This window comes from Hordeum vulgare, chromosome 7H, assembly GCF_904849725.1.
Source record: "Hordeum vulgare subsp. vulgare chromosome 7H, MorexV3_pseudomolecules_assembly, whole genome shotgun sequence".
NCBI lineage: Eukaryota > Viridiplantae > Streptophyta > Magnoliopsida > Poales > Poaceae > Hordeum > Hordeum vulgare.
In genome coordinates this window covers 26713141-26727205 of record NC_058524.1, presented here as the reverse complement: position 1 = coordinate 26727205, position 14065 = coordinate 26713141, and the positions used below count along the sequence as shown (strand labels likewise).

The 14065-nt window shown below is 49.2% G+C and overlaps 1 protein-coding gene across 1 annotated transcript; it reads left to right on the top strand.

Annotated features, from left to right (window-relative positions):
• Positions 1–5509: 5509 nt before the first annotated feature.
• LOC123410074 (pectate lyase-like) lies at positions 5510–7095 on the top strand. The gene has a single exon (XM_045102962.1). The coding sequence runs from the start codon at positions 5624–5626 to the stop codon at positions 6968–6970; it is 1347 nt and encodes a 448-aa protein (XP_044958897.1). The 5' UTR covers positions 5510–5623; the 3' UTR covers positions 6971–7095.
• The last annotated feature ends 6970 nt before the right edge of the window (positions 7096–14065 follow it).

Here is a 14065-nt window from a genome sequence, read left to right as displayed (position 1 = left end):
CTACACCTATCCTTTCATAAAGGGGTGTAGAAAGTGTGAGCAAAATACCCATACCTTTTACTTAAGCATAACATCTGAAATCAAAGACCCGAACCAAGCTACATATCAGGTCGGAGGTACTAACCAGTTTGACGCACTTAGTCGCCGGATAGAGACAACGGCCTGGGGACGGTGATGCTCCAGGTCACCGCCGGCGCTGCGTCTGCCGCTGCCGACGGTGATACACACGGGGCATCTACAATCATGTCAACAGTGCCAGCAAGAGACGATAGGCAGCCATGGTTAGCAACGATCGTCGGAAGTGGTAGTCGATGGTGGCGCGATGGTCAAGGACAACGTCGATGGTTATAGCCAGCCGTGGGATCTGTTGGGGATGCCCTACTGCTTCGTGAGATCTTCCTAAAAAAAGATAGTACGTTAGTTTACTGGTCAGGGTTATAACCTGGATTGTCACCTCACCATCTCTCTTTCTCTTTTTCTCCAAAAGGAGTAGTGCGTGAACCCAGCTCGATGCACCCACGGTGCAAAACATATCAAAACATTTCAAAAAATTCTAAAACTTTATGAAAATGATCACCAACAAATTTTACTGGCACTTGCAAAGTTCAATGGTCAAATAACATTCGAGGAGCTCAAATAGTGCACTTATATTTTGATTAATTTTCAGAGATTTTGTCTTTTTACAGAGATCCTCAAATGTTATTTGATCTTCAAACTTTGCCAATGCCCATAACATTTTTTTATGATCATTCTCACAAAGTTTTAGAATTTTTAAATTTTTTTGATATGTTTTCTTGTGTGGGTGCACCATGGATGCATCGAGCTAGCTAGGGTGCAGAAAAATCACTCATATTTTTTTTTCAAAATAAACACTAGGGACCAAAAAGTGCACGAAAGGTAAACACAGGTTTGATGGCAAAATTGATGGGTAGTAACTCATCTAGTTGATGGTGGTATGTTATACTTCGATATATGCCGTCAATACGATTCTTTTCATGGATCATGACCTCGAGAAAGCAAGAAATCTGAAATTAATTTTATTAGTATTCGAGCAACTCTCAAGTCTTAAGATTAATTTTCATAAAAGTGAATTATTTTGCTTTGGCGAGGTTCAAGACGAGGTTCACCTGTACGCGGACCTGTTTGGATGCAGGTTGGGACAGTTTTCGATCACACCTTTGGAGATACCGATACATTTTCGAAGACTCACAAATGCTGAATGAAAACACGTCGAGAAGAGACTACAAAAAAGACTTAGCAGTTGGAAAGGTAAATTGTTGTCTCTAGGTAGAAGATTGGTTCTCATAAATTCAGTACTATGTAATATGGTACTATATATGATTTTCTTTTTCCAGTTGTCTAAAGGAGTTTTACATGGATTGGATTATTTTCGATCAAGATTCTTTTGGCAAGGAGAGAGCGAGAGAAAGAAATATCAATTCGCTAAATGGAGTGTGGTTTTCTGTCCCAAAGACCAAGGCGGTTTGGGCATTCATGACCTTGAGGTTAAGAATAGTGCCCTCCTCGGTAAATGGTTGTTTAGATTACTGATCGAAGACGGTGTATGGCAATCCTGACCCAGGAGGAAATATGTGCGTTCTAAGGCAGTATCCCAAGTATACTGAAAGTATGGGGATTCTCACTTTTTGGCGAGGTTAATGGCTACGAAGAAATATTTCTTCTGCTATAGATCCTTTTCGGTTAAGAATGGCTCGGAAATTAGATTCTGGGAGGATAATTGGCTAGGAAATGCCACACTTCGGGAATAATATCCGGTTCTATACAATACTACATGTCACAAGGGTGATACTACCGTCACGGTATTGGAATCATTTCCATCAAATATGACGTTCAGAAAGTATTTAATTGGACCCAGGCTCCAAACATGGAACATCCCGCTCCACCGGTTGTCCATGGTGCACTTGTCAAATGGGACTGATGTATTCCGATGAAACCTACATGGAAATGGACAATTCTCAGTGGAGTCCATGTATAGAGCGTTAATCCCATCGGATGTGCTAGTGGATAATAAGAAGAAGATCTGGAAGATGAAGATATCTCTTAAGAATAAAATGTATCTTTGTCGCGGAGTAATTGTTATTAAAGATAACCTTATTAAGAAGAATTGGCATGGAAGTACTCAATGTGTCTTTTGTCATTATGATGCGGCAATAAAACATTCATTCTTCCTGTGCAAATTGGCTCGTCCTATATGGTCAGTCATCCAAATAACTTCTAACTTGTATCCTCCTTTTAGTGTTGCTAATGTATTTGGCAACTGGTCACATGGGATTGATCACAAATTTAGAACTCTTCTCAGGGCAGGAGCACTTGTTGTTATTTGGTCGCTTTGGCTCTATAGAAGTGATAAGTTTTTCAAGGATAAAAATACTTTTCTTATGCAGGTTATCTACAAATATACCGGGACTCTTTGTTTAAGTTCCTCTCTAAAACTTGTGGAGAATCAATACCTGTTTATGGAGGTGTGTACATGATTGAAGACTATGTCGAAGGATACTCTTACCTAACATGGATGGAATCATGATCTTAGAATTGGTCACTCTCTACTTTAGGCGTTATGCGGACTCGTTATGCTTCTTTGCATCTCGCCTTTAAGAAAACTAATAAAAAGATAATGTTTAATTGTATGCATCTTTGTTATGCAGAGTTCGAATATAATATTGAAATATTTGAAGTAATAAAACGTTCCTTTTAGGAAAATATGAATGTCAGCTGAGAAAAAATTGACAGAGAAAAGAGAATCTATACCTATTAATAAAGAGGATATTGCTTTCGTCGGAAAACCCATCGCGACATTTTTATAAAAAAACCTGTAATTTTTGTTATTCAACCCGCGCTCCATCATTTATCTGCAATGCAAAAGGAAAAAACGGTTCGCTGCAAAAATTATATCCGTACGCATCGCCTCCTCCCGTCGACCCTGGGCCACCCTGTCCTGTGCCCAGGCCGACGCCACACCACTCGCCGCGGCCGACCTCCACCGCCACCGCTGCCGATCTCAACCCACCCGCCTCCGCGGCCGTACCTCTCCCCGCTCACTGCCCAATTGCGGCGCTCGAGCGCATCGCGTCGACCCTGGTCCATCCTGGCCTGTGCCCAGGCCGCTGCCACACCACTCGCCCCCGCGGCCGACCTCAACCACCACTGTTGTCGATCTCAACCCACCCGCCTCCGCGGCCGTACCTCTGCCCGCTTGATGCCCCCATTTCGGCGCTTGAGCACAACTTCTGGATCAAATCAACGCGACAGCTACAATGACTGGGGATGATGCATCTGCTCGATGCAGAACGGCGGCGGCGCGCGGATAAGGCGCGGCGGAGCGAAGTACTTGCAGGTGGAGGCGGTCCTCCATGGCTCACACGGGGAACTCCGAGGTTATGGCACGACAACGGCGACTCCTTATGGCCAGATAGAGGCGCCTAACCCTTGCTCCCCTCATCGTATCTCCTCCTTCGGCAGGAACTCATCATCTGGTGAGATCCCCTCCCCATGCCTCCAACCATGTGCCAATCATCGATAAGAAATTTTGTTTCGTGGGGATTTGTTTGCTGATGAATGAATGTATTGAATGTAAGATTGTATTGTTGTAGAGACAGAGAATGGAACACCACCTTCAATTGGTCATCTGATCCCACATTCTCTACCCCATGAGTGAAATAAGATGACAGTCCATTGATCAATTCACGTAGCCTCTTTGTTTTGCTTTGCTTGTCCCGCTCAGTTTCTCATCATGATGAAATTAACAATGAACGGATTGATTTCTCAACAAAATAGGATAGGACTGACTACATTACTTAGTTAGCTTATTATTTTAATAAATTGAAATGATTATAATTTTTTTTAAAGCGTGTGATAATTTTTCTTTCGTTGCAACGCACGGGCCGAAATACAAACCACGGAAAGCCTGGGTGACGACGCGTCTTCGTCTCTTCCCCCTCGCCGCCGGTTAGTTTTCCTGAACAAGAAGGGAAGGCATGCAGAGTACGTGCTACAAGCGACAAAATGCGTTGGCCATATGATTCGGATCAGTTTGTTAGCCAGCTCAGCTCCCAAAATCTCAGGTGTCGTGCGCTTGCATGCATGCCACGGGTAGGTGATGGCAACAAGGACATTTCTCGCCTTGCTGAGTAGATCCGCATATTTCGCTAGCTGCAGGCCATTGCAATTGCATGCTTTCGGCGCAGGGTTGCTCCAAATGCTGGGGCAGCGGCATCAATGATCAGCTTGGTCTCATCTTCAAGATCTCTGTTGTTGTTTCTGGATCAACTTCAGCAGCGACAGCCAAATGTTGTGTGCAGCCACAGGACAGGAGGGCCCCGTAGAGTTTTCAGATCTACAAGCAATCCATGCATCCTCCATTTCACCTTATTTACAACTAATCCACATTATTTGGACAGTTTGTCTCGTTTCGAAACAAAGGTAACACATACCCATCCTGTACTGCTCCCTTCATTTTAAAATAAAAACCTTTTAGAAATTACACTATAGACTATATACGGATATGTTTAGACACATTTTAGAGCGTGCTTTGTATGTAGTCAGTAACGGATCCATAAATTAAGGTTTGACGGGACGGTGATCGACTATGGAGATTCATTGTGCTGTGCTGAAGGTCGCTAGGCACGGGAGATACCCTGCTCCATCGCCGGCTCGCCTCATTGGTGGATTCGCCACAATATGTAGTCTATAGTAAAATCTCTAAAAGGTTTTATATATTTAAGAACGAATAAGAACGAAGGGAGTAGATGCCAAAGCAACATAGAATAGTGTGTCGTGTTGCAGTAAAAACAAAGTAGAAGACCTTGTAATTTTGACGTACGTACGGCTAATATATACTCCGTATTGCTTTACTACTCCCTCGTGTTTAAATATAATTTTTATTTAGAAATTTAGCTAGGTGATTACATCTAAAATAAAATAAATCAATCTATACTTTAATATATGTTTATATATACATTTATATGTGGTTTTCTAATGAAAACTTAAAAGAAAAGCTTACATTTAAAAACGGATGGAGTAGTTTATACGAATGCGTGGCCAATTAGAACGTGCTAAACAACATGCAAACGGCAAAATCAAGAATAACAATAATGCTAAACATACAAAAACTTACAAAGGTTTACTTAACTTTCCAAACTAACTTTTCTCTTCCCCCTGATTTTCAGTGAGGGTGGGGCCCCTCATCCCTCAATTACCAATTACAATCTTATACATCAGTTTGTACGTAAAATCTTTACGTAAGCCTTTGTAGGTGTAGCATTATTCAAAGAATAATTAGGACATGCATTCAGGTGCAGCAACACTTGCAAACGGCAAAATCAAGAATAATTAGGACATGCATTCAGGTGCAGCAAAGAGGAGAGGAGAACTACTAAACACGAACGTACGATTCACCGCCATCCTCGGCCCTCGCGCGCTGCACCGCCACGAACAAGGCTCACGTGCTCATACCGCGCTCGATATATATACATGTACTTACTCCGACGGTACCGCCACCGCCATCGTCGGTGCCGTACGTCGTCACCGCGGGAGGTGGTCTCAGAGAAACCTCATTTCTCCTGAGACCCTTCCGGCGGTGAGGCAGGCGCCGGCGAGCCGCACAATGGCGGCCGGCTCCGTCATGGCGAGGAGCCACCTCCACATTCTCCTGTACGTCCTCGCCACAGTCGTTGTGACCGCGGCGGCAGAGGCGCCGGTAGAGAAAACGCCGCTGCCGGCATACAACCTCACCGCCGACGAGGAGTACTGGGCGAAGCGGGCTGAGGAAGCTCGCGAGTACAGCCGCGATGCATACGTGAGCGACCCCGTGGCCTTGCTTAACCGCTTCAACCGGGATGTGCACCGGGCGACGGAGCGGCGGTCGCTGGCCAGGAGGTACGGCGGCCCGTGCGTGGCGACGAACCCCATCGACCGGTGCTGGCGCTGCCGTGCCGACTGGGCCAGCGACCGGCAGCGGCTCGCCACCTGCGCTCGCGGCTTCGGCCACAACGCGGCGGGCGGCGCCGGTGGCAGGACCTACGTGGTGACCGACCCGAGCGACGACGAGCTCATCGTCCCTAAAAAAGGCACGCTCCGGTTCGGCGTGATCCAGGACCGGCCGCTCTGGATCGTCTTCGCGCGGTCCATGGTGATCAGACTCTCCCAGGAGCTCATCGTGAACAGCAACAAGACCATCGACGGCCGCGGCGCGCAGGTGCACATCACGGGCGCCCAGATCACGCTGCAGGGCGTGAAGCACGTCATCATCCACAACGTGCACATCCACCACTCGGCGCCGCACTCCGGTGGCATGATCCGGGACTCCAAGCACCACTACGGGCGGCGCACCCGGAGCGACGGCGACGGCGTCTCCATCCTCTCCTCAAGCAACGTGTGGATCGACCACGTGTCCATGTCCAGTTGCGCCGACGGCCTCATCGACGTCGTCAGCGGCTCCACCGCCATCACCGTCTCCAACAGCCACTTCACCAACCACGACCACGTCATGCTCTTCGGCGCCAGCAACGCCCAGGAGCAGCAGGACAGGATGATGCAGGTCACCGTCGCCTTCAACCACTTCGGCAAGGGCCTCGTGCAGCGCATGCCGCGCTGCCGCTTCGGCTTCTTCCACGTCGTGAACAACGACTACACGCACTGGAAGATGTACGCCATCGGCGGCAACCGCGACCCCACCATCATCAGCCAGGGAAACCGGTTCATCGCGCCCGATGACCCCAATGCCAAGGAGGTGACCAAGCGGGAGTACACGCCCTACAACGAGTACAAGGACTGGGTGTGGAAGTCGCAGGGGGACGTCATGATGAACGGGGCCTTCTTCAACCAGTCCGGCGGCCAGAACGAGCGCACGTACGGCAACATGGACTTCATCCCTGCCAAGCACGGCAAGTATGTCGGGCAGCTCACGCAGTTCGCCGGCACGCTCGACTGCCGCGTCGGCAAGCCCTGCTAGTGAAACTCAATTACGTCCCGCCTTGCTTGCCGGTTAATCAATTGCCTCTCCGGTCATAGAGTTGTACGCGCGTGCATGTAACTCGTCTATGGTAACCGTCTCAGAATGAAAAGTGTATTATATCCCACGACAGCTACGTGTCAATCGCCTGAATTTCGAATATGGGCCAATCGATTTTAGTTGAGGGAAGAAACGGAGAAGCTCGCTAGGCAGGCTACCCCACTATCTATCTTAGAGTTTACGGTGGGAGCGGTGGTGTGGGTCTTCCCTGAAGAAAAATACTGGACGCCGGGGGCCTAGTGGGATGGCTGGGGCAAAGAAAGACCGGCGGTGGGGCTGGTTTTGGGGACGGCGGTGTACAGGCAGTGGTAGCCGGCGGTTATGGCTGGGTTGGATTGGAGAGAGAGAGAGAGAGAGGGAGAGATGGAGAGAGAGAGAGGGAGAGATGGAGAGAGGGAGAGAGAGGGGGAGGGAGAGAGGGAGAGGGAGCAAGGATTTGGATTTGGATTTTAGTTTGTAAATTATATCGCCCTCAAACGATTGGGGGAAATTCGGTATTTCGGTATTTTTTTGGAAAATCTGGACCGAATAGGACAATCCAAAAATTGAAAATTTGAACGAGAATTGTGTGAAATTTTGACAAAAATTGAACGAAACTCTACGAGTTACTAAATCAATCGGGATGCCCACGCACGAACACATGCAGACACCATGCTCACATCCTCGCGCGGCTGTACTGGCGCTCCTTAGAGCATCTTTAGTAGAACCCTCAAACCCTTAAAACAAAAACCAGTTTTAAGGGTTGAGAATTGCACATTTTTGACACTTTTAAGGGTTGAAAAACAGGGGCTTCCGTTATAAGGGTTGGGTTTGAGGGTTCTAGTCTTTGCCCCAACCCCAAACCTTAAAACTGTCATTTCATATATCACACATTTCATCATATGACATATCACAAATTCAATCACATTTGACATAAAACAATAATCATTCTAGTTATGATTACAACACCGAATAAAACAATAATCATTCAAATCATTACAACAATGTTTGAGCAAATAACAACATAAAACAATGTTTCAGCAAATTATTGATATGATAAGCTGCCGAAGAAAACATATGCAATAACGGCATTCAAACAAGACAGCAACACGACACTGGAGGAAAAATAGAACTTACATGTATAACACTGAAAAGAGACACTACGGATTATGTGTTATCAAATGTTGATTGGATATACAGAAGTTCAGAATTAATTGCCAAATAAAAAAGAAGCAACATGGGCATAAGCATAAGATAAGTTTCAGATGGCCCCAAAATCAGTCACCGAAAAAGTGGTAACTCTCAAGAAAGGATGCATATATTTCATTGCATAGAAGCGAAAATACTAACAAACAGTAAAGTACAGCTTGGTCATTTGGATTTCAGATTCCAGATGATATTGAGAAAACTTACTTTCAGCAACTCCCATATTTCCATCGCCCAAGGCCTCAAGATATAGCAACCAGAGATGTCATAGTACTCAATCATTTCGCTGTTAACAACAACCTGGACAAACAAATAAAAAAAGCTTAAAGAAGGCCCTAGCAAGAGCAGGATTAATTTGCAGTATGAATGAAATTTTGCTCGCATGTGCTGTTTCTACTATTATAAAGAACCATTGACATTGTTGTTTCCGCTCTAACAAAAATGCAATAAGCAAGAAAACGCACCTCAGAGTACCTCAAAATCGTCCGGGACTGCCGGGACGGGGCGGCGCTGGGAGGGGCGGCCGGGACGGGGCGGCGCTGGGAGGGCCGGACGGCGGCAGCGGAGGGGAGGCCGGGGCGGAGGCGCTGCAGGGACGGGGCGGCGCTGCCGGGCCGGGGCGAAGGCGCTGCGGGGACGGGGAGGCGCTGCTGGGACGGGGCGGAGGCGCTGCTGCGGGGCGTCGGCGGGGCGGCGCTGCGGAAGGGGCGGCGGGGGCGGGGCGGCGCTGTGGCGGGGAGGCGCTGCGGCAGTGGCGGCGATGTGGACGGGGGCGGGGCAGACGGGGCGACGCTGGCGGGGCAGACGGGGCGGCGGGGAAGTGGCGGCGGAGGGCGGGCGGGGCGGGGCGGCGGAGGGGCGGGCGGGGCGGCGGAGGGGCGGCCGGGGCGGCCGGACCGGAGCGGCGGCGGCGGATCCAGGGAGGGAGCTGAAAGTTCCCTCCCGCGCTCGTCCGGAAGTGGAGTGCAGGTCGGGGACAGTTTCTCCCCCCAACCCTCACTTCTACAGGCTGCGAGGGTGTTTACAGGTTCGACCTCTAAATTTTTTTACGGGTTTAAGGGTTTAAGGGTTCTAGTCTACGTCGTTTTGCCGACGAAAGCTGTAAAAAAACGATTATTTTTCAAAATTTGAGGGTTTGAGGGTTCTACTAGACTTGCTCTTACCGCGTTGGCTATGCAGTCCAGGACGAGGCAGCCGCCAGAGCGAATCTACTACGAAGAAGGCGCCGCCTCTCGAAGGAAACAACTCGAAAAATTCTATTGATTTTAGGGTTTGCAACGGGAGAGTTATCGAGACTGGTCCAGGCTGAGTTGGGCTAAAATGACAAATAGGGCCAATTTTTTTACCCGGCAAGCAGATCTACGGGGCCTGAACGAAATTGGCCCAGGTTTAGAACGACGAGCATGACTAAACCAGCAGCCCGGCCCCATAGCGGCATGCATATGGAAGCGAAGGCTTTTTTTTTTTTTTTGAGGTTTATATGGAAGCGAAGGCTGTTGCGTACAAATCCTACCCCGACCCCGGCTCGAACCTACATACTCGATACGAGGCCATACCACTATAAACGTACCGACAGACCCATCACGATCGCTCCCATTTATTCCCAAACATCTCCTCCCGATCCAATCTCACCCCGCCGACGAGGAATCTATCAGAGGCGCTGCCAAACATCGTAGATCAAGTTCTCTCTCGCGAGGCGCTATTCCTTGATGGCGTCGTTTGCCATGGAATTCGCCCGCGAATTCCAGCTGCTGCTATCAGCAGCAGTACCAGACTTTCTACCTGACCCCGATGCCATGTTTCGCGACCTTGTCCGCCTCGGCTATATTATCCAGGCAAACACGGACAACGTCATCCCACACGTCGGCGTCGCCCGTGCTCCGGACGACCCGGCTTGGGCCCTGGTGGTGGACGAAGCGCTCAAGACGGTGGACGCGCCGTCCGACGGGCACGACTGCCCGATCTGCATGGAGGACGGCGATGTTGATGACGACGCGGCGACGGCATCCGCGCGCGCGTGGAGGGAGACGCCGTGCGGGCACCGGTTCCACAAGCAGTGCGTGGAGAGGTGGCTGCGGGTCAAGGGAAGCTGCCCCATGTGCCGGCGCCAGGTGGTGACCATGCCCGCCACACGCAGTCCTAGTAACGCTGGATTCTCAGATTCAGAGCTGGCAGAACTTGGGCTTGAGGATGCCCTGATGGAGTTCATGCATGCGTGAGGGTGCATCTTATGGTACCCCGCTGTGATAGGTCTTACTCGAGAACTGTATTGCGACTTGCATGGATGTTTGCTCTTTGTCTGACTGGATTTCAATTTAGTTCCATCTGCAAACATAGCAGCTCGGAACTGATGCCTGGAAATGTAATCATATGTTGATTCACACGTTGTTCATCACGTTCTGTCATGTTAATTACTCTCTCAGATGAGCTACAACGAAGCAGAGAGGTGCTTTGTGTACGTAGGAGTAAAAACACTAGATAGTAGTTTGACAGAAACCAACTCGGGGGTCTCGCGCCGCCACCGACCCCCATCTCCGCCCCCTCCCCGCGTCGTCACCGGCCAACCCTCCCGCGCCGCCACCGGCCCCCCTCTCCGCCCCCTCCCCGCTTCGCCGCTGCTAGAGGGGACGCCGGCGAAGCCGCGCGCGCCCCTGGGATGGCGGCGGCGGGGCCACTCGCGTCGGTCCTCGGGCTCTGGCGGCGGCGCCCCGCGTCGGCGGCTGCGGGATCCGGCGAGATCACGTCGACCCTGGTCCACCCTGGCCTATGCCCAGGCCGCTGCCACACCACTCGCCGCCGCGGCCGACCTCAAGCACCACTGTTGTCGATCTCAACCAACCTGCCTCCGCGGTCGTACCTCTGCCCGCTTGCTGCCCCTGTTTCGACGCTTGAGCACAACTTCTGGATCAAATCAACACGACAGCTACAGCGACTTGGGATGATGCGTCTAATCAATGCAGAACGGCGGCGGCGCGCGAATAAGGCGCGGCGGAGCGAAGTACTTGCAGGTGGAGGAGGGCCTCCATGGCTCACACGGGGAACTCCGAGGTTATGGCACGGCAACGGCGACTCCTTATGGCCAGATAGAGGCGTCTAACCCTTACTCCCCTCATCGTATCCCCTCCTCCGGCAGGGACTCGTCATTGGTGAGATCCCCTCCCCATGCCTCCAACCGTGTGTCAAGCACCGGCAAGAAATTTTGTTTTGTGGGAATTTGTTTGCTGATGAATGAATGTATTGAATGTAAGATTGCATTGTTGTAGAGACAGAGAATGGAACACCACCTTCAGTTTGTCATCTGATCCCACATTCTCTACCCCATGAGTGAAATAAGATAACAGTCCATTGATCAATTCACGTAGCCTCTTTGTTTTGCTTTGCTTGTCCCGCTCAATTTCTCATCATGATGGAATTAACAATGGACGGGTTGATTTCTCAACAAAATAGGATAGGACTGACTACATTAGTTAGTTAGTTTATTATTTTAATAAATCAAAATGATTATAAAAAGATTAAAAGCGTGTGGTATTTTTTCTCCTGTTGCAACGCACGGGTCCTTTTGCTAGTATATAATACTAAAGCGGCTAAGGCTTATGTCGGAAAACCCGTTACGGTAGTTTATAAAACGTCCCTACAATTTTATGTATTCAACCCGCCGTTTCTATGTAAGCGTAGAAGAAACGTTTCAAATTTGCAAATTAACCCCTGCGTTATGTAATAATTCCGCCCATGCTCCTTGTCTAGTGGCAGAGAAGATGGAAGAGGTGGGGGCGTGAGGAGGTCCATGGCGACTCAAGGGGCGGTGGCCATCCATGGCGGCCTCCGTGATTGTGATCTTTCTATCTTTACTGCCATTGTGATCTTCACTTATATCTTCCTATCCAGAGCTACTTCATAGCACCCATTGCTGCTGTTTGTGCTTTCACGTGACTCCATTAGTGTTCTAGGCTCGCGTCTCTAGTACGGTCTAACCTAGGTCCAGCACAGTACCGTCGTTGAGCGTTTATTCAGCACTGCATATCTGAATTGATTATTGTTAATCTTTTGCTACCATACATTAAGCCTTCCTAGCTCCACATATTTCTACACCATGTATATATATGTTTACCTGGTAATCGCTTTACTCAATCTTCGAAGATATTGACACCGTCGGTTGCCGGTCACCGCCTGCTGCATGGTAAGAATTTGTAAGACATTGATATTTGCTTTACCGTGAGCGTTTTACCACCACATCCTCGTAGTTCATAGGAACAATATTCTTGGATTTTTTTCTTATTTCTACTAGTCATAATAGGATCCAAAGTTGTCAGTTCATGGGCTTCTTCGATCGTGGGAGACGTGCCACCACAACAACTGTTACGAGAGGTGCAGAGAGATACAAATGCACATCATGAGGTTAATGTTTCTATACCACCATTTAATGGTTGTTTTAGACCTGCTTTATATATTGAATGTGTTGGGGAACATTGCATGGGAAATAAAAAATTTCCTACGCACACGAAGATCTATGATGGTGATGTCCATCTATGAGAAGAGATTTGGATCTACGTATCCTTATAGATCGCACAGCAGGAAGCGTTAAGAAACGCGGTTGATGTAGTGGAACGTCCTCACGTCCCTCGATCCGCCCTGCGAACCGTCCCGCGATCCATCCCGCGATCCATCCCACGATCCGCTCCGATCTAGTGCCGGACGGACGACACCTCCGCGTTCCGCACACGTACAGCTCGACGATGATCTCGGCCTTCTTGATCCAGCAAGCAAGACGGAGAAGTAGATGAGTTCTCCGATAGCGTGACGGCGCTCCGGTGGTGGTGAAGGATCTACTCCTGCAGGGCTCCGCCCGAGCTCCGCAGAAATACGATCTAGAGGTAAAACTATGGTGTCTAGATCTGAGTTACACGTGTCAAATGTTGTCTCAAATCAGCCCTAAATCACCACTATATATAGGAGGGAGGCGGAGGAGGCTTGCCTTGAGGGCCAAGCCCTCAAGGGTGCGCCGTCCAGGGACGAGGAGGAGTCCTACTCCAATCCTAGTCCACCTAGGATTGGAAAGTGGAGTCCTTCTCTTCCTTCCCACCTCTTTTTTTCTTTGGTTTTCTTTCTCTGGCGCATAGGCCCTCTTGGGCTGTCCCACCAGCCCACTAAGGGCTCGTGCGCCACCCCTAGGGCCTTTGGGCTTCCCCAGGGTAGGTTGCCCCCCTCCCGGTGAACTTCTGAAACCCATTCGTCACTCCCGGTACATTCCCGGTAATGCCCGAAAACCTTCCGGTAACCAAATGAAGTCATCCTATATATCAATCTTCGTCTCCGGACCATTCCGGAAACCCTCGTGACGTCCGTGATCTCATCCGCGACTCCGAACAACATTCGGTAACCACACATATAACTCAACTATACTAAAACATCGCCGAACCTTAAGTGTGCAGACCCTGCGGGTCCGAGAACTATGTAGACATGCCTCGAGGCACTCCTCGGTCAATATCCAAAAGCGGGACCTGGATGCCCATATTGGATCCTACATATTCTTCGAAGATCTTATCGGTTAAACCTCAGTGTCAAGGATTCATATAATCTCGTATGTCATTCTCTTTGTCCTTCGGTATGTTACTTGCCCGAGATTCGATCGTCGGTATCCGCATACCTATTTCAATCTCGTTACCGGCAAGGCTCTTTACTCGTTCTGTAATACAAGATCCCATGACTTACACTTAGTCACATTGCTTGCAAGGCTTGTGTGTGATGTTGGATTACCGAGTGGGCCCCAAGATACCTCTCCGTCACACGGAGTGACAAATCCCAGTCTTGATCCATACTAACTCAACGGACACCTTCGGAGATACCTGTAGA